This window comes from Myxine glutinosa, chromosome 13 (assembly GCF_964187855.1).
Source record: "Myxine glutinosa chromosome 13, kmMyxGlut1.1, whole genome shotgun sequence".
In the NCBI taxonomy this organism is placed as follows: Eukaryota; Metazoa; Chordata; class Myxini; order Myxiniformes; family Myxinidae; genus Myxine; species Myxine glutinosa.
In genome coordinates, this window is record NC_136273.1 from 85,921,740 (window position 1) to 85,942,926 (window position 21,187).

Genomic DNA, 21,187 nt, shown 5'->3' on the forward strand with positions numbered 1-21,187 from the left:
GGAAAGTTTCTGTTAAGCAGATCAAGTCTGGATTGTCAGAGCAACCTGTATGGAGAGATCAGTCAGGTTTGAGCGAAGGCCCCGGATGTTTGAGGTCCATACCGTTAATGAAGAGAGAGGGGGAGCATCGGGTATAGGACAGGGGAGGGGAGATGTCGGGTAAGATGAAGGATGAGAGGGGGAGGTAGGGAGAGCAGTTGATAGTGTGTCAGTGATTACAGAAGAGTTACAAGAAAAGGAAGGATGAGGAGAACGAAAGGTTTGATGGTGAAGGGATGAGGCACAGTGAGGGGTTGTTTGAGGGGGGGGGGGGCAGAGGAAAGTAGAAGGTTGGGGGAGGTGGAGGTATGAGATAGAAGGGAGACGAAGTGGGGAGGAGGCAGCTTTGAGGAGGAGGAGGAGGGGGAGGGAGAATTGGAGAGGAATGGTATGGGAGGAGATTTGAATGGGAGGGGTTGGGGGGGTTGTTTTGAAGGGGAGGAGTGAGGGGGGAGTTTAGAAGGGGAGGGGCAAGGGGGGAGTTTAGGAGTGGAGGGGGAAGGGGGGAGTTTAGGAGTGGAGGGGGAAGGGGGGAGTTTAGGAGTGTAGGGGCAAGGGGGGGGATTTGGAGAGGAGTTTAGAAAGTGGATGATTAATGAAAGACGAACATTGATAACAAATTGGGTTTATTGTGATTTTCAAGTTAGCAATCCGATTAAGAACGATGGAGGAAGGATGGAAAGAATGTGAATTTAGAGCATGCAGTGATTTAGAGTTATAAGGGATTGAATTTTTTTTTTTTGAAGTGGAATGAGTTGGAGAGGAAATTGAAAGAAGCCTTTTAAATCTGAAGAAAAACAGCGTGTTGTATTATACCACTGAATAAAACACTGAAGGGGAAAGTTTAAACATATTTAAATAATATTTAAACAGAACCGTGAACAATCTTAAATGCACAAAATTCCGACGGTGGGAGGGCCGAGAGGGACCACCACGAGTCACGTGAACAGAGCAAAAGGTGGATGGCAAGGAGATAATGGGGGCGGGGCGAACAGCACACCTGGACAGAAGTACAGGATGAGACAACAGCACACGTGGAGAAAGGAAAAATAAATGTTTTTGCTTATTTTTTTCTTTTTGGGGGGGGGGGGGGCGGGGTGGGGATTTAAAACGTCAGACAAAGAGTATTATGTTCGGGGTAGAAGGGAAAAATCTAAAAGCCGAGCAAAACACGAAGTAGGGGACTTAAGTTAGCAAACAACAACGGGGGTACAAGGCCGCACACGAGGAGCAGAACACGATTAATTACGGTATTTGCCAGACAGTATTTAAAACGTTAGACAAGTGGTCGATGTTCGGGGAAGTTAGGGGGAGAAGAGAAAATCTAAGAAATAAGCAATACAGCGAAGGAAAGAACTTAAATTCACAGAACACCTATGGGGGTAGGGAAGCCGAGAGAAACCAGGCCGTGCACGCGGTGGGACAGAAAACGATTAAATTATACAAAAGTTTGCAAGAATTGCAAATCAACACCAACTGGAAAACACACTGCAACACATGCACAATAAAAAACGAGTAGAAATTGACGAAGACACGAATGGAAAAAATACTATAACTTTGCTGCCGTGCAGAGGTCGAAGACGCTTCCTTGCTCCAGGGACCGGAAACAGAAGTCCAAGTCCCTTCAGCTTCAATGACACTCCCCCCTCATCAGCACACCACTCAGTTCCCGAAACTTCTTCCATGCACATCTCACTCTAGCAACCGTTGCCGAGTCTGATCCACCTTGTCCATTCAGCATGTCTCTGAGGTAGCAAAATGTTTTCACACCTTCCAGCTTCACGCCGTCTCCAAGATCCAACTCAACATTTCCTCCATCTGCAGCTCCCTCTGTGCACACCTTACATTTGAATGTAGCTGCCACACTGGTTAATGACCCTCTCAGACAACTACATTTTTGATGAACCCACTCAGCGCACATTGTACACTGAATGGAGTTCACTCCGACACCCTTCCTACACACAGCACAGGGCCACTTCCCAGTTCTTTCCACCTCACCACATGCTTTACCACTTGCCATCACCTTCGTCTTTCCGATATTCACCTTCCGACCTTTTGTGTCCATACATTCCTTCCACGTGTTCATCTTTTCCTTCAGTCCATCCATACTTTCCGCAATCAACACCAGATCATCTGCATACAACAACTCCCATGGTAAACCCTCCTTTACGTTCTGAGCCAGCACCTCCATCACAGCTACAAATAGTAGTGGACTTAGCACCGACCCTGATGCACTCCCACCTTCACCTCAAACAAACCACTGTTCCCGTCCTTCGTCCTTACAGCTGTGCGCGCTCTTTTGTTCATTGCCATCACTACTCTGATCAACCATTCCTCCACTCCTAACTTCCTCAATGCCCATGTCACTACTTCGCGTGGAACCCTATCGAATGCTTTCTCCAGATCAACAAACCCAAGAAACAACTTCTTCCTCTTCTCCATGTACTTCTCCTGCAACTGCCTCACAATGAAAAGCGCATCTGTCATTCCTCTTCCTGGCATAAATCCAAACTGCATTTCGTCGATCTTCACTTTCTTCCTTATCCTCCTCTCCAACACCCTTTCCAATACCTTTATTCCATGCTTCAATAACTTTATCGCTCGGTACGAGCCACACTCCAGAGAGTCACCTTTCCTCTTGTATAGAGGGACGAGGGTACTCAGTTCCCAATCCACTGGAATGCGGCCTTCTTTCACCACCAGATTACAGATCTCTGTCATTCTCTTCACACCCTAACTTCCTGCTGCCTTCAACATATCTCCCACAACTCCCGTCGGCCCTCCCGCTTTTCTACTCCTCCTACACAATGTCCCCAATTCCCTGGTTTCTCTTCCTGTTTATTGTCTTTTCCAGTTTGATAGGCCTGAACCGCGTTCCAGTGGCGAAGATGCTGTTTATGCCAAGATATACATTTGCCAATGTCCATGTGCTACCCTACCCCCTCCGAAGCCCTAGCAGTACCTTTGGCGTGCTTTCCCTTCCGCAACCACCTGCTGTTTGTTTGTGTGCTGTACCTACCTCCTAACAGGGATGACTCTATTTGCATCTTCCTCTCTGCCAATATGGACCATCTTATATCCACCCATCCCAACGTTCCTTCCTCATATGTGGTGATTTCAACTGTCACCATGTAAATTCGCTGGGTGTTGGTACCTCTCTCACCAGCCACGGCACTTCAACAAAGGACTTGATGCCATGGACCTCACCCAATCAGTGAACTTTCTGACCAAGATTTCTTCCAATGGCATGTCCTCCCTTCTGGACTTGGAAATGACAAATTCTCCTCCTAATGTCTCCTGTGCTTATTGCGCCACAATAGGCTCGCTCCTCTGATCATGTACTTGTGAGAGTCAACATCTCTCTGGTCATTGTCAGAGAGCTTCCACAGCGCCATAGAGTCTGGCAGTTAACTCAAGCCGACTGGCAAGGACTGCAAGCTGCCCTCTCATGTTGAGACTGGTTCTTAAATTTCACCTCTCCTGATATTAATACTGCCTTGGGATCCTTCCACACAAGCTCGCTTTCCCTCAAGTAGAGATTTATAACATCTTGTCTGCAGTTATCATACTTATCCTCTCACACCTGGCACACAGAATAATGTGGTGAGGCGGTTGCCTTCAAACAACCTCTCTTCCTGGAAGGCAAAGCCAACAGAAGAAAACCTCATATCATTCCACAATGCCCGGAAAAAGCATGTGTCCACTCTCAAGAAAGCCAGAAAACAAGATCCAACCAACCTCAAGGCTAAACTCCCAAATCTGTTTCCTTCAAAGAGCTGATGGTGTCCTATGAAGCTGGTCACATGTGTGTGCTCCCATCCATCCATTCCCACATTTCAAATGGCACCACAGCTGACTCTGCTCATGAGACAGCCAAATTCCTCAATTCTGTGTTTGCTTCAAAATATTGTGTTTCCAAACCCTCATTCCCTAAACCTACCCTACGCTCTCATACCTACCTGCACCTGGATACTGTATTTTCCACTTGAGAATGTGTTGAGACGTTTCTGTCAAACCTCGACTTTGATTCTGCGACAGGCCGGGATGGCATCAGGTGTCCTAAAAACCTGCTGGGCTGTTCTTGCTCATCCTCTTTCACCTGTATTTAGCCAATCATTCTCTCTGGGTCAATTTCCGTCTACCTGGAAGTTAGCTAACATCACTGTAACTACAGCCTCATCGCTTGATAACAATTATATGCTCATGGAATCGATTGTTGCAATCTAATCCTTCCTTTTCTCCAACGGACTTATATCAGATCATCAGTTTGGTTTCATACCCGGTCATTATACCCTGTACATGCTGTTTCTACTCCCAACAATAGATGGAAGTCCTCAATCTCCAACATGAGATCAGGGACATATCTCTGGACATATCTCGAGCATTGATACAGTCTGGGACCCCACCGTGATCTCCAAACACTCTCTCCTTATAGCATCCAGGGTGAGCTCCTCTCACGGATTACCAACTTCCTGCATTCCCGTATTCAGTGTGTAGCTCTTAACGGGACCCTCTCTTCTCTCCCTGTTAAGACTGAAGTGCCCCAATGCAGTGTATTGGGCCTTGTCTTATTATTAATCTTCATCAATAGTCTTTCTGATTGGTGTTGGGCTAGCGGCTAGGGTGCCAGCTTAGGATCCCAGGATCCTGGGTTTGAATCCCGGTCGATCGCTGAATTAACGCCAGGGGGGTTGACTCAGCCTGTCATCCTTCCGAGGTCGGCTAATTGAGTACCAGTTCACTGGTAATTCCCTGCTTGTCGTAAAAGGCGACAAAAAGGGTTGGCGTCAGGAAGGGCATCCGGCCGTAAAACATTGCTTCAAAAAGGGGACCAAAAAAAACAACAACAACCACGGTCCCCGAAAAAGGCCAACCCCCGCTTTGTGGAGAAAAATGGCCTCTAAATGTGGTTATTTTTTTTTTCTTAATAGTCTTTCTGATTCCATGGGAAATCCTGCCTATCTCTTTGCTGATGATTCAACCTCTGCTGCATCCTGTACAAACCACTTGAAGAGGTTAAGTAACTCAACCTTTGGCCATCACCATCAGCCATGATCTTTCTTGGGTAGACCATTTTTCCAAGATGGCCTCCAAAGCTGGTCACTGACGGGGAATCTTTCATTGTGCAAAGTCTTTCCTTGGCCAATCTGAACGTTTGACAACCCGCAATGCCTTCATTCACAGGTTGATGCTGTAATACTCTCCCATTTGGGCTGGTCCCCCTGCTCCTCACACCTTGCCCTTCATGCTGTGGAAAGCAAGGCCCTTAAAATCATTGGGATCTCCCACATTTGAGCTGATTGTCTAGGCCTGTGACTTTCACATTGCAGGCAGGTTGGTGGCTTCTTTGTATTATACCGCCTCCTTTCTTTAATCTGGCACCCTCTGTCCTCTCTTAGCCCTGTCCATCCCAGGTTTCTACAGGGTGCACATGGTCTGATAACTCTCTTCTTGTTAAACCCCCAAAATCCAGTCTCACTCCTCACCTCCACTCATTTGTTCCTCTTTTTCCCCACTTGTGAAAACAACTTCCTCAGTCTGTTCAGTCCCATTCTTCCCTCTAGGGTTTCAAGATAGCTGTTCACCGCTACCTCAGGGCAACTACCCCAAATAACCAAATTCCCAAGCACTCTCTTTATTTAAATTTTTGTAATTTCCCCCCTCTTCCTCACCTCTTTTTAAGCCTCCCCCTATATGTTAAGGGAAGGCTTATAGTTGTTGTAGGGTTTGTTTTTACAATTAGCATCCCCAATTTTAATGGCATCACAGAGTTTCTTAGACCACTAGGAGTACTAAATAAGCCACCATTTAGAAAATTGTTTTATTGCTGTACACCCAACACTCCAAATTTCTGAACTGTATAAACTTCGAACTTCACATCTGGGGAAAAAATATTTTGAACTTGTAAAGTAAGTACGATTGTGTCGACTTTTGAGACGTTATAACTCGCAGCAGCAGTGGTGATCATGCTAACCTAGACTTGCTCTGTCCGCCTGCTGGTAACCATCACACACCTCGCTCCTTCTCCACTAACTGCGTCTCCCTCCCATTTCGTTTCCTCCCTCTCCCTCGACCATTCTCTCCTCTTCATCTCCTACTCGACTTCTTCTCCCTTTCCATTTCCCATAGTTATGACTTCCGCTTGCACCCTGCTCAGATTGCCTGAAATGCTAATTCGCTCCTTCGGGGTCAATTCTGGAGGGGAGATTGTACAGACTCGATCTCCTTGGGCCCACTTTGCTCTCTGGGGGTTCGCTCCATTGCACCCAACCACCACAGGCTCCTTTGTTCTGGGTTCTTTCCTAGGCCACCACAGAAATCCCGGGTGATTCTCCCCATCCTGCATGCCACTGTCATCATGGTGAATGTGTGGTGGAGCATTTTCTCTGGTCCATGCCCTATCTGCACAGGTGTAATGCAAACTGTGCTCTTCCCAGGAACAGATGGACAGGTAGGCCTAGTACTGCCTCTCGGCCTGGCTGCTGCAGCGATCCTGCTGCTGCTCTTTGGCTTTGTTGGCTCTCAATACGCACGGCGGTGGTGTCACGCCAATACTGCCAGCACCTACCAGCTTCTCAACCACACCGAAGCACAATCCTACAACATTGGTGATGCAGTTTAACCAGGAGAGGCCAGGGGAGGTCTTCCCATGGTATTCCCAATTTATGACATCATATCTTCTTCCCATACCAATTGTCACATGCTTGTTGTATTGTCATGTTACACTAAATCAACAAACAAATACAGTATGTTACTTGAGTATAATTGTATTCCAAGTTCTCTTACTTTCTTGTTAAGAGTCCCCAGTATTTTGAACCCGAGATGATTTTACCATGAAAGTTTATGTTGGTTTCTCATTGTTATTATCCCCATAGAGTTTATTTGTGTGTTTACAACAATAAAATATAAACCAATCTTTCAAATATTACAACTGCACAACCATTTGCCTTTTACTGTACTAGTACACCCGCTCACTACGGGAGCGGCAGGAAGGGTCATTCCTCTTTGGGGTATATAGATTACAGTCGATCTATGGTCGGGTCTCAAGAACATTGGGTGTGTGTTCATTTACCAAGTTTATTGTGGAGAGATCGCTAAGTGGTTTAAGCATTCGAGCAAGCACTCCATTCAAAACCGTTAAGGAACGGCTGGATTGGCAAGCACGAGCGAGCTGCTTGGTGAATGAGCACACCCCGGGCTTCCTGCCTTTCAGTTTCGTGTTAAACAGCAGGAGCGAGTTTCAAAAGTTTGCGACGAAAAACACCATGTTAGCGGTAGGAAGGGTGATGTTATTAACCCATCCCTTGTGGAGTATATAGGGTACAGTAGATATTCTCTCTGTTCTGAAAGTAAAACTTGCATCACGGATGTCAGGATTCCGACAAATTTCTTTATTTAGTGTTCTAAACAGCATTAACAGCGACTGTTTAAAAAGATAATCATACGTGTTTGTGGTTTATAATATTTTTACTTCTGGTAGAGGCCGGGCCATTGCTCCCACAAAAACACCATGATAAGCTATTTATAAACGTTGACTCGACATTTGTTCAAGGAGGAAAAACCCATTGAGGAGGTGATATTATTGGGATTAACATTGTTTTGTAATAACATTAATATGATGCTATTATCGTTAGTTTTGTTATTAGAAGTGACCTTGGAAAAACGCCACGATAAAGCTAACTTAACATGGATATACACCTCAACACACAACCCCATTGATGGCAATGGTGGGGAAAACCTCCTTGGGGGAGAAACCCCCCTTGGGGAGGCGGGCAAATAAATGCGCTACAACCTTCATTATGTAACCCTTAGTCATCCTGTCAAGTTTGGTTGAGATTGGATAAGTAACGACGGAATGTATCGCGGTCAAAAAATAACCAACAGACAGACAGACGCCAAATTGCGTATTTTAGTATGACCTGCAATAAAGCATGTTTTTTTTTTTTTTTTTAGCAGACACAAGGGGTCCTGCAAGGAGTCCCGTAAACGGCTTTGCGTACAATCCCATGATGGGCTGCTCTCATCATGTCCAGATATTTTGACTCTGCCGGCTTGCTGGGATGTGTCAATGGGGAGCTTTAGTTTCAATCTCCAAGGCACCATAAGATAATTGTTGGCTGAACACAAATACACAGGTTACAAATAAAGATACAATAACAAAGTGCGATGGACATAAACAAGAGGGAGAATTGCTTTGCAATACATGTCCCCCACTGGTCCCAACGAGTGTTCTTGTTCCAAGCATTCAGCAATTGTAAATCATATACACTAGAACCAATTGTTTTAGGTATGCAAAGCTACAGAGCAACTTGCAGTTTCAGTTAATTGTCAAAATAAAGCCATGTACCAAATTTCAGTTGAATATGTTAAAGGGTATGGGAAAAAAGTGTGGAAAACCATATGTGGGACAGGACATACCTTGCTTAGGGTAAACAACATTGTTGCACAAAATTGCAGTGATTAATCTTTATTTCCTTTTTTACAAATTCTACAAAACAAACCAGCTCATAACCTTGAACCACCCTCGTGTGGGTGGTTTCACACACATGTAACCAAAGTATACGCGCATGTGTGGACACTAATACATGGTGTCCATAAAGTCCTTGTGCAACAGAACTTTTATAGCTTTTGATGCACACATGATAGAAACAAGCTATAAATGATGCATGAAAGCATAATTCAAAAAGTTTCTACTCGATACAGCTCAAATCTTTACACTTCAACGTAACCGCCATCTTTTCTAATGCATACTTCGTGCAATCCAATTCTCCAACTCCTTGAAAACATTCTCCAGTTGCTGTTGAGGTAATTTCATGAATTGCATTCGTGATCGTAGTCCTAAGTTCATCCAAAGAAAGTGGTTTCGATGAGTAAACAACAGTTTTACACAGCCCCATATAATTTTAGTCCAATGTCCAATGGAGGACAAGTCAGGTGAACTTGGTGGTCGAGCAATTGGTCCACGTCTACCGATCCACTTGTCAGGGAAAACATCATTCAAGAATGGTCGCACATTCGAGGCTCAGTTGGCAGCGAGTGCATACAAGTTGATGAGTGAAAGATTTAATCGTCATAGTTCAGGAACCAAGTGCGGTAGTTGGGGTGGTTGACTTCACCACTGATGTAAAAGTTGCCTCATCAAAAAATGGCAACTTGTCAAGAAACTCAGGGGAATTGTGGATTTAATAACATTAATAACAACATTAACATGAACATTAAAAAACCTGATGGATTATGCATTCATATGCCATTTACAGTTTGTTTTTATCATGTGTACATCAAAAGTTGTAAAAGTTCAAATTTGCACAAGGACTTTATGGACACCCTGAATTTATTAATTTACTTTACTTAGTGTTAAAACAATTATGGAAGACCAAAATAAAAAGGGTATAAAAGGCAAATACTCCAGGAAAGCTGCCAACTTTATTCACATCAAAACAAACTAGGCCAGAGTACGGTCATGTCTTACTAGCTTACATCCTGATTCATTGGCATGAAAGAAATCAAAAAATAGATCACACCGAGTCTAAAAGTTTAGGCAGTCTTCACATACACAGTCATCATTCAAATCCAGTAATGGCACCCAGGACTGAAATACCAATCAAAAAGCATGTACAAAACAAAAGCTTTACTTTGTGAAACCATATAATTTGAAAAACTAGAGTTCATAGAACACCTTACCCATGCAGTGTTCATGTCCATAATTCAATTGAAATAAAATAATCATTTTAAAGTTCACATTAAAAAATTCCGGAAGTTTGTCGCCATTGATGCAGTTTTATACACCAACTTATTTTACATGTCCAAGTACTGATAAACGGAAGGGTTTTGGAAGCACAAATAAGGCGATTTGTGTTCTACAGTGTTCAGGTAACCAGTGTTCAAGTAAATTGAAATAAAGTAAAGATTGTAAAGTTTGTATTTAAATTAATGCTAGAATCTACCGTCATTGATGCATTGTGTATTACACTACTTTATTTAACACACTACATTAGTTATCCATGCCTGTTGCTTGTGTCCCTTATGACTTCCTTAAAAACAGTACGTTTCCTGTTTGGAATGGTTTTCAGTTTTGTTTGACTGCCAGACAGAAAGACAGAGTTAAACTAGATGGTATTCATAGAATACTTACCCTGCACAGTCAACTTGGTGTGAGCCAACTCTTCTGTTTTTGAACGTTTCTTTTTTTTGATCCAATATGGCTGCCAGCCCATGTGAGCGATGACATCATAAATTTATATTCTCGAAATAATTGTTGCATAGATCATGCTCAATAAATTTCAAACTGATCAGACTAAGCGTTGTCCCTGTCAAATTATGACGTCATAATTATGGCACCAATGACGTCATCTAAGCTCCTATGATGAAAATGTCGTGTCCATCAGACCAACAGATGCTGAAATTTTTAAAATAATGATCGGATGGATAAGTGTTGTATTTGTCGAATTATGACATCATAACGAAGGCACCGTTGACATCATCATTAACATATCTTATTCCCCATGGGGAGTCGGTGACAATGAGCTAGGTCTCAATTTTTTCCATGAAGTGGTTTCAGAGATATAGAGGTGTGAAGTTTTTCCAAGATGGCGCCTGTACCACGTGATCTGTGACGTCATAATACTCGTTGAAATATTCCACAGGAGGAGGCCCTCCTATCGTGAAAATTTCGTGTCAATCGGACCAAGAATTGCAGAGAAAAAAATTCGTACTGATCGAATCAAGCGTTGTACATGTCGAATTATGACGTCATAATTAAAGTACCGATGACATCATCATTAACATATCTTATTCCCCAAGTGGAGTACTTGACAATAAGCCATGTTTCCACTTTTTCCATTGAGTGGTTAGGGAGATATAGAGGTGTAAATTTTTTCCAAGATGGCGCCTGTACCACGTGACCTATGACGTCATAATATTCACTAAAATATTCTACAGGAGGGGGCCCTCCTATGGTGAAAATTTCATGTCAATCGGACCAACGGTTGCCGAGAAAATGAATTTTTAAAATGCAGACACGGCACACACTTTACTTTATTGAAATGCAGACACGTATGTACGTACATGAATGCTTAACCTCACTTTTCGCTTCGCGGGCGCAGGGTAAAAATCGCACCCGTGTCTGAAGGAAGCGGTTCAGCTTGGCATTTTATCATATGAAATAGGTAAAGCCTAGAAACTAACAAAACCCATTAGAACTCAGAATTAGTCTTTAGAACTCTTTAGAATAACTTAGAATTACCCTTTAGAATAAATTAGAATTACCCTTGAGAACTCTCAATAATTATACCTTAGAACTGTGTTGTATGTAGATTAGTGATTGATATATACTTGAGTGCTGTATGTAGATGGATGTAGATTACTGTACGTAGATGCTTGAGCGCCGCCTACTGGGTGGTGCGTGTGCAGAACCTCCAGTAATGAAGCACGTTACATGCTTGTGCCTCCGGCTTTGTCTTGTCTCCCGCTACTCGTATTGCCAGGAAACACCACAATAACACTTCAGAATTAAACACGGTGGGTTAGAAAGCTTCTTCATTTTTGTCGGATGGAAGGAAGGACATAGCCAAATATTGAAGTGGCTTCACCGCTTAAAAATCATCTCACTTCTGTCTGCACATGTGTGATCGGGAAGAATTCAGAGACAAAGTACTGTTAAACTGCAGGTTCGTTTGATGGTTCATGTTCCGTTTTGTGTTCAACATATAACATTCAATTGAAATCAAGTTGTTTCTCGATCATAAACTGACGTTTGTGGCTGGACGGACAGACAGACAGAAGTGAACCAATTGCTTTACCTCACTTTTTGCTTTGTGTGTGTGGGGTAACAAGCTCAAATAACAACGATTAAATGTCATCCATCACCATTCATTCTCAAATTATTTCTTAATTCATTCAGTCCCGAACTTTCCGTCCTCATCTTCAACTCTTCTTCCTTCTTCGCTCTCATTCCATCAACTTCAAACTTTTTAAACGACAATTTTAAAATGTTCAATCTTCCTCCATGCAGACTTCCAAAGACCTTTCTCCCATCTTGCATTCCTTTTTCTGTTTCCTCTTTGCTCTATCCCTGGATCACTGGCAAAGTCATGCCCCATGCACCATTGTGTATATATAGGGCTGTCTTTCCTCGTGCCTTTAATTAATCATCATCACTATCCCAATTCTAATGTCTGTCTTCATCCCTCTGCCTTGGAATCCTTCTCAACTCGCTCCAACCCTCCACCTCCCTCCCCCACCTGACCTCAACTTGACTCCTCTCCCCCACTCCACTCTTCTCCCTCCTTATCCCCCTGCTTGCTCCCCCCCCCCTCCTTAATTCCTTCACCCTCACCACCAGCTTGTCTCAAAAGCTGAACCTTTATTTAAATTGAATTATATACTTGAACACTGCATAACACAAATCGTCTGTCATAATACTTCCAAGAATCTCCAGTTTTGCAGTACTACAATTTAAATAAAGGTTCAATTTGGTGGTGTGTAAAGGTAGTATTCGGGACTGCTTTTGGAGGACAACTGTAATATGTTCCTGATCCATATTTTGTGAGTATGGTTCCGTGTTCTGTGAGCGACCCTATGCCCTTCTCACTTGGACGGGATCGACTGTGACCTCGCGAGAGCAAGCCATGCTGCTTATGCCTTACGAATAAAGCAGTGCACTAAATGGTGTCAGAAGTTAACAGAACTCACTGCTTTCCAACAAACGACCATCCATAAATATGGTATGGCATTTCCAAACTTTGAATACCCAGCTATCAATTGGGATGCAGTGGATTTATTTGGGGAATTCACTCAGTTTCGGAACTGTTACGGATTTGTCACTTCCGTTGTTGTGGTTTTCATCCACTGTAAACATTTTTGATTCCATGTCCTATTATTGTTTTCAAAAGGTTTATTGTTTATGAACTGTTTTCAAAAGGTGAAAAAGTTAGAGTTAAAAGAAACCGAAAACCGGATCGGGAACCGGACGACGACGAGTCGGAAGAGGAAAAAAAGAAGGCGGAGCGAGTGAGTCGGACAAGAAGGAGTTGCTTCGAGGTCCTGAAAACGTTGACAAACGGAGGTCACCAGCGAACTTCGGGTTTCCCAGGAAAGGGATTCTTGCGACAGAGTTGTTATCGCTGTGACAGATCAACCTGCGTGTCAGGTTTTGGCGGTTGAGTCCGAGGAGAATCATCGTTGGGCCGTTATGTCTCGAGTACGGGCCGTCGGCCATTTTGACTCGCGCGCTTTGCAGCGCTCAAGGTTTTTCGCCTCACTTTAATTACTGTCACCGCATTCAGATGTGGATCTGGCGTGTGTGTGTGACGTGGCTTTTGAAGGTTAATTGGCGGTTCGCCGATTTGGAGTCGTGAAGCGTCCATACCCGAGGGTGAGATTTCCCAGTCGCCTGGAGGGCGCCTTTGCGCAGCTTTGGCAACGGGACTGTACTTGTCATCCAAACAGGATTCTGGTCTCGATTGGACATCGTTCTGACGATCGCTGGAGCGGATCGACTTTGGCTTGAAGCCGGAATCAACGACTTTGGCTTGAAGCCGGGAATAGAGACATTGGGGAATGTTCTTGTTTCACTCACTTGGAGCACAGTGAGTTATATATTACAAAACTGATGGTACCATCATAGGATATATATTGATTGTACTTTTGATTACTATTATTGTTGTACTGTTATTCTTGTGTGATCTTAATACAATATTTGTTTGTTGGTAACAGTTGGTGTGGCTTCACCATTGATCTTTGACATACAGAATAACACATTTTTCTGGCGTGACTCCTCTCGGGGCTCGGAGGTACACCGTGACCAGGGGGTTGGGGAGGAGCACGTAACAGAACCATGTTCAGTTCAGGTTCACAGGCCTGCTGACTTAACCCTAATGAAAAAGGCTGGATGACTGGGCACTTGGATTGGTGCTCATGGGTGCGAAGTTTACAAAACGTTCACGTGGGAGGAAAGTGAGAAAGGTGATACCGACAGGGTGCTCAGTCATTTTGAAAGAAAGGTATACTATGAGCATGCCGATTCGGAGGACATTCTAATAGATGTGATCATCGCTGGCATTTATGAACCCAAAGTACAAGAAAGGTTATTGGACCAAGGTGAAGGACTTGCACTAGCAAAGGCTCTTGATATTGTACAACAGTTTGAGCTGTCTTGCAAGTACATTTGCATCGTGCGGGATGGAGATAACTACCAGCCCGCAGTGTCAGCCACTACAGCTCAGAGGAAATTGCATCCCTAGCCTCGTGCTTCGTCATCGCCGCCACAAGCATTCAGAACTTGCTGTCGGTGTGACAAGGATGAGCAACAACTGGGAACCAAGGGAAATGCCCTGCAATGGGCTCCACCTGTTCCGATTGCAAACGCCCGAACCACTGGATGTTGGTGTGCCGTAGACGACAGCTAATGGGCAAACACACCTAATAGATGCTGAAGGCAACAAGTAACAACTATGGGAATGCAATTCAGAGGTTCTTCATTTATACAAGGTTGAGAGCATCGGCACTCTGGCAACATCAGCAAATTTCATCTCCATCATCAAGGAGAAGTAAGCCCAACTCTAGGAGTGAAGTGGCCATTCCATTGAAACCACACTGGGACTGAAAGAGTGCGTTCAGTGTCTCTGATGGAATCTTCTATAAAGGTTTTTTTTTTTTTAAATGTTAAAGGCTCCAGTAACGGACAATATAGTCCTCATATAGGCCAGGCCTTAATGAAGAGAACTGCATTGATAGAGAAGCGAAGAATGAAAATGAAATGAATGATCGTTTTAAGGCCTTTTTTCCCCGCTAGAGCAGAGGTTAGCCTAGCAGGCCCCATGACAATCATGGTTCCCTGTTTAAGGCAATATTTTTATGGCCGGATGCCCTTCCTGACGCCAACCCTTAGTCGTCTGTTACGATGCGCAGGGATACAGTGTACCTATTCTAAATCGGGGTACACACCGGGATCATTCATCCCAGCAAGCTGGTACTCAATTTGCCGACCTCGGAAGGATGACAGACTGAGTCAACCCCCTGGCGTTAATTCAGCGATCACCAGGATTCAAACTCAGGAACCTAGGATCCCAAGCCGGCACCCTAACCGCTAAGCCAACACCAGGCTTGTGATAGAGAAGTGAAGAAAGAGAGAATAGTCGAAGAGAACCATGTTCAGTTCCAACTTCTTTCCTGGAAGTCCTGGCAGTGTCCATATGTTTTATACCTCTCCTACCCCCTCCCCCCCCCCCCCCTTCCCATGCCTCCTCCCCAAAGCCCTCTCCCTCCCACAGTTCTCTCGATGTCTCCATGTCTCTCGGTCCCTGCTCTCAAATGTTGTGTTTGTGTCCTTCCCCCTCTCTCCCCATCTTGTCTACCGCTCCCGATGTTATTTGTTTTATGTGTCTGTTTGTCTTTCTGTGTGATTAATGTTCGCTCTTTCACGAGCCTCGATCTTGTATACAAAAAAAAAAGAAAAAAAAAAAAAGAAGAGTTTTTGAGGAAGTACAAAAATCTGCATTTTGAAAAGGGGAAGGTCATAAGTGTTTGGAAAGACATGATAAGGTAAAGAGTTCCAGAGTTTGGCAGTGGAGGGGAAGAAACAAACATCACAACGGCCCACCCTTGAGTTGCAAATGGTCACACAATAATCATGAGATGTAGTGGCTTGTCGAGTATTCCGTAGTCTCGCTAATGGAGGTACACAAGCAGCAAGTTCTCTGGAGCAGAAACCGAAATAATATCTGTAGAAAGAGAAAGAGAGCCAACTTTGTGGCGTAATTTGAGTGGGTCAATTGTTGAGGTCAGATTGGGAAAGTTTATAAGTCGGGTTACTTTGCATTCAATTCTGTCCGTTAAATATGTAGAGCTAGAACCTAAGGGTGAATCAATGCTTTATATAGTTGAAGCAACTGCTCAGAGGAGAATAATCTTCGATATCTGAACAGGACTCCTAGTTTCTTCATGGCAGATTTAGCTATTTGCATAATGTGTGCATTTCAGGATAAATTTTGTTAGGGTAATACCTAGTAGGTTTATTGTATCACATGGTGTAATTGTGGAACTTTCAAAAGATATTGGAGAGTTGAGAGGACTTTTCGAGAGAAATGGGAAGAAATTGAGTTTTCGAGGCATTAAACTTAACTTGAGTAAATTTGCCCCACTGGAAAGTCTTGTCCAAATCCTGATCTTGTCCAAATCCAAATCTCAATCCTGTCTCCCTCCTCCACATCCTGGTGGCACATGGTCGAGTCTGTTTCTGTTTTTTGCCCCCTCCTCCACCCCTCCCTTACCTTAAATTGTCACATAGCTGACACTGCCCATGATAAGGCTGAATGCCTCAACTCTGTGTTTGCTTCAAAATCTTGTGTCCCAAACCCATCGCTCTGTGTACCCACCTTACCCAGCTGTACCCAGCTGCTCCTGGACTCTGTGACCTCTCCCGATAAGGTGGAGGTGGTGTCAAACATTGACTCCGATTCTGCAACTGACTCCGATCCAGACGGCATCAGCCCACGGGTCCTAAAATCCTGCTCTGCCGCTCTTTCACACCCTCTCTCTGTTCTCTTCACCCTCTCTTTTGCTCAAGGTCATCTGCCATCTGCTTGGAAATCAGCCAACATTACCGCTTTACACAAAAAGGTGCAAAAAGAGATCCTTGTAACGACAGACCAATCAGCCTGCTCCAACCATCAGCAAGGTCAAGTAATCCATCATCGCTTCCGACATTAAATCCTTCCTCTTCTCCAATGTCTTGATCTCAGATTATCATTTTGGGTTCAGACCAGGTCATTCTACTCTGGACATGCTGCTTCTCCTGTCTTAACAATGAATGGAGGTCCTCAATGCCAGACAGAAAATTAGAGCCATCTCTCTCTTGACATATGTCGTGCCTTCGATACGGTCTGGCATCCCGCTCTGCTCACCAAACTCTTCTCTTGTGGTATCCATGGAAATCTCCACTTATGGCTCGCAGACTTCCTCTCCTGTCATAATTAACCTGTGGCTCTAAATGGAATCCTCTCATCTTAGCTTCCTGTCCAGGCTGGAGTTCCTCAAGGTAGTGGTCTGGGCACTGTGCTTTTTCTAATCTTCATCTCTCCAACTCTCTGGAAAATCCTCTCTATCTCTTTGCTGATGACTCCACTCTCTGCTGCTCCATATCTCAACCCTCTGATCGACAGGCAGCAGCCTCTTCACTCTCTGAAGACCTGGACAAAATCACAGACTGGTCAAACAAGTGGAACATGTCTTTCAATCTGTCTATGCGAAAAGACCGTCTGGAAAACCCTCCCATTTACTTTCTCAAAAATCCTCTCAAATAAGTTTTGTCGCTCAAGCTTTTAGGTCTCAATATCTGCCAGGATCTCTCCTGGGAAAACCACGTTTACAGATTCCAGATGTACCCTTCAACTCGGTAGCCGTGTAGTGGGGCGGCTTAGCCCAAATATTCAAAAGAATTGTGCATTTTGTGATACAAGCACCAAATTTGGCACAAATGTACATTAATATGTTGCGAACATTTTCAGATATTGGGCCACTTGAAATTCCGTAATTTTTTTTTTCACATTTTTTCAAATTTCGTAATTTCAAATTTTTCGGGTGACACCGTCACAATTTCGGTCTTCGAGGCCGGCCGATAGGCAAAGTGTGACCGGAAGGGACGAGGTTCTCCTGACCACGTGGCCCTCGATCTGGGAAGCGAGAGGCGTTCCATTAGTGGACGCGCCCCTCACGCCCGACTTTTGGGCGGCCCCGGCAGGCCGTTTGTTTTGACGTTCCGTGACAGGCCCCGCACCCCCACCTCCGGGCCGACCGGAAGCTTGTGCTGAGTACATCATACCTGAACAACTCAGTGAGGCAGAACACAGCAGTGCACACCAGGGTGACCCCTTCAGTGCATAAACCAATTAACCTGTCCACAAATTAACCTGTCCATAAACCAAAGGAGATCTTGGAGACGGCGGCAGGGATTTTCGAAGCTCCACACGGTCTCCACGTTTTTCGAAGTTAAGTCTGTTCACAATTGTATTTTGTCGAAACTGTATTTATCTTTCGGTGTGTGAAGTTATTGTGTGCAACTTTGGTTGTTTCTCGGTGTTTATCTTTCATAAATTGATCGTCTGTTTGCCGTGTCGCGAGCAAGGCCTTGTACAGTGTGCACTGTACAACCTTGAGGCTTTGTTTTTCTCTCAGTGGTCCGTCGTTTGTGATCCAATAACTTTCGTTCTCTGTATTCCCAGGCTTTTCACCCATAGCCTACTTCCTTGTGTAAATCTCAACTCAAAAAAAAAAAAAAAAAAAAAAAAAAAAAAAAACATTTCCTTCTCTGTTCTCATTCGTTTATTCATTCTTATTCGTTCGTTCGTTCTTCGACCACGTGTTTCTCCCCCATTTCCCCAGATAGTTTTCACTCATTAACCTTCAATGTTTACACTTTCCCCTCAAGTTATGTATTCCGTCATATTTTATAACACCTTTTTCTTCTTCTTCTTTAAAAGGCTGCTTTCGACTTGCTCACCAAATCAATTCATCCCAAAAAAAATATCCATCTCCTATAGTGCCTTTGTTCTACATTCCCTAAACTCTCCTGCACTCCATCCTCCATCCAGCGTCCTTAAACGTATTTTTAACTCGAAGGTCACAAGAAACGCATTTTGCAATAAATGTTCGTTTCCCATAAATCGTACACTTTCAAAAATCCAATCTCACCCCTCCCCTCCAAATCTTCCCCATAACCCCTCCCCTCCAAATCTTCCCCATCACCCCTCCCCTCCAAATCTTCCCCATCACCCATCCCTTTCAAATCTCCCCCCTTGCCCCCTCCCTCCTAAACTACTCCCTCACCCCTCCCCGCCAAGACGCCCCCTCGCCCCTCCCCTCCTAGACTCCTGCCTCACCCCTCCCCTCCAAATCTCCCCCATATCCCATCCCTTTCAAATCCCTCCCCTTGTCCCTTCCCTCCCAAACTCCCCCCTCACCCCTCCCCTTCAAATCTCCCCACCCTCATTGCTTCTCAATTTCCCCCCGCTCACTCCCCCTCCTCAAAGCGTCCTCCCCGCTTCTTCCCCCTTCAAACTCTCACCTCCATCTCCCCCAACCTTCTGCCTCGCTCTTCCCCCTCCTCAAATAACACCTCATTGTGGCTCACCCAATCACCATCAAACCTTTTGTCCGCCCCATCCTTCCCTTTCTCCGAGCTATTCTGAAATCTCTGACACACCTTCAACAGCTCTCCCTACCTCTTCCACCTCTTCCACATCTTACCCTACCCCTCCTCCCCCCTGTTCTGTATCTGATGCTCCCCCTTCCTCTTCATTAACGGTATGGACCTCAAACATCCGGGGCCTTCGTTCAAACTTAACTGATCTCTCCATACAGGTTGCTTCTGTCAAACCAGACGTGATCTGCTTAACAGAAACTTTCCTCCTTTATGATGTCTCTGATTCCATAGTATCTCTCCCGGGCTACTCCCTCCTCCGGTATGATAGACCTGAGCCTCGTCCTGGAGGCGGGGTTGCTATCTTTATCAAAAACTCTCTTCCTCACTCGCCCTGCACTGCACTCTCTCCACCTCACCCCCAGGAATACCTCTGGCTACGGCTTCCCCTTCGCTCCAACCTCTTGTTCATATGTGTGTTGTACCGTCCACCAAACAGTGATGACTCCATCTACATCTCGCTGTCTGATGATATGGACCAACTTCTATCTACTCATCCCAACTCTCTCTTCCTCATATGTGGTGATTTCAACTGTCATCATGCCAGTTGGCTGGGTGTGGGTACCTCTCTCACCAGCCATGGCTCCTCAGCAAAGGACTTCTGCGACTCACTGGGACTGACACAATCTGTCAATTTCCCGACCCGGATCTCAGTCAACGGAACATCTTCTCTTCTGGACTTGGTTATGACTAACTTCCCTGAAAATGTCTGCTGCTCTTCTTCTGCTCCGATCGGATCATCTGATCATGTCCTTGTTAAAGTGGACATCTCTCTGACCATCCTCAGGGAGCCTGCTCAGCGTCGACGAGTCTGGCATTTCACTCAGGCCAACTGGCACGGTCTTCAAGCAGCCATCAATCATCTGGACTGGTCTCCCATCTCTACCACCTCTGACATCAACTCATCCTGGGAATTCTTCCAAAGTAAATTGCTCTCTCTCATGCACAGATTTATCCCATCTCGTCTTCAGTTGTCATACCCTTCCTCCCGTCCATGGTACACGGAATCTTGTGGTGAGGCTGTTGCCCAGAAACAACTTGCCTTCGTCTCCTGGAAAGCAAATCCAACGGAAGGAAATCTCATTTCCTTTCACAAAGCCCGAAACAAGTGTGTGTCCACCCTCAGGAGAGCCAGGAAACAATATCTCTCCGTTCTCAAGACCGAACTCTCTTATCTGTCTCCCTCTTCCAAATCCTGGTGGCGTCTGGTCAAATCCGTTTCTGGTGTTTGTTCCCCCTCCATCCCCTCCCTTACCTCAAACGGCTACACAGCTGACTCCGCACGTGAAAAAGCTGAATGCCTCAACTCTGTGTTTGCCTCTAAATCTTGTGTCCCAAACCCATCCCTCTCTGTACCCACCATACCCAGTCGTACCCTGCTGCTCCTGGACTCCGTGTCCTTTCCTCCTGACAAGGTGGAAAAGTTTCTGTCAACCCTCGACTCTGATTCTGCAACTGGACCCGACGGCATCAGCCCACGGGTCCTAAAATCCTGCTCTGCTGCTCTATCTCACCCTCTCTCTGTTCTCTTCACCCTCTCTTTTGCTCAAGGTCAACTGCCATCTGCTTGGAAATCAGCCAACATCACCGCTTTGCACAAAAAAGGTGCAAAAACAGATCCTAGCAACTACAGACCAATCAGCCTTCTCCCAATTATCAGCAAAGTCATGGAATCCATCATTGCTTCTGATATGAAATCTTTCCTCTTCTCCAATGGCTTGATCTCTGATCATCAATTTGGTTTCAGACCAGGTCACTCTACTCTGGACATGCTGCTTCTGCTGTCTCAACAATGGATGGAGGTCCTCAATGCCAAACAGGAAATTAGAGCTGTCACCCTCGACATATCACGTGCCTTCGACACGGTCTGGCACCCCGCTCTGCTCACCAAACTCTCCTCCTTTGGTATCCATGGAAATCTCCACGCATGGCTGGCGGACTTCCTCTCTAGTC

The 21,187-nt window shown here is 44.9% G+C and overlaps 2 protein-coding genes across 2 annotated transcripts in view; one reads left to right on the plus strand and one right to left on the minus strand.

Moving 5' to 3' along the window:
- Window positions 1-6,978, plus strand: part of LOC137439071 (L-dopachrome tautomerase) — a 43,058-nt gene extending 36,080 nt beyond the window's left edge. The window contains exon 8 of the mRNA XM_068134741.2: window positions 6,477-6,978. Within this exon, the coding sequence (XP_067990842.2) occupies window positions 6,477-6,661 (185 nt within the window). The 3' untranslated portion in view covers window positions 6,662-6,978. The remainder of the gene's footprint in view (window positions 1-6,476) is intronic.
- Window positions 1-21,187, minus strand: part of PELP1 (proline, glutamate and leucine rich protein 1) — a 359,306-nt gene that overhangs the window by 222,877 nt on the left and 115,242 nt on the right. The window lies entirely within an intron of this gene.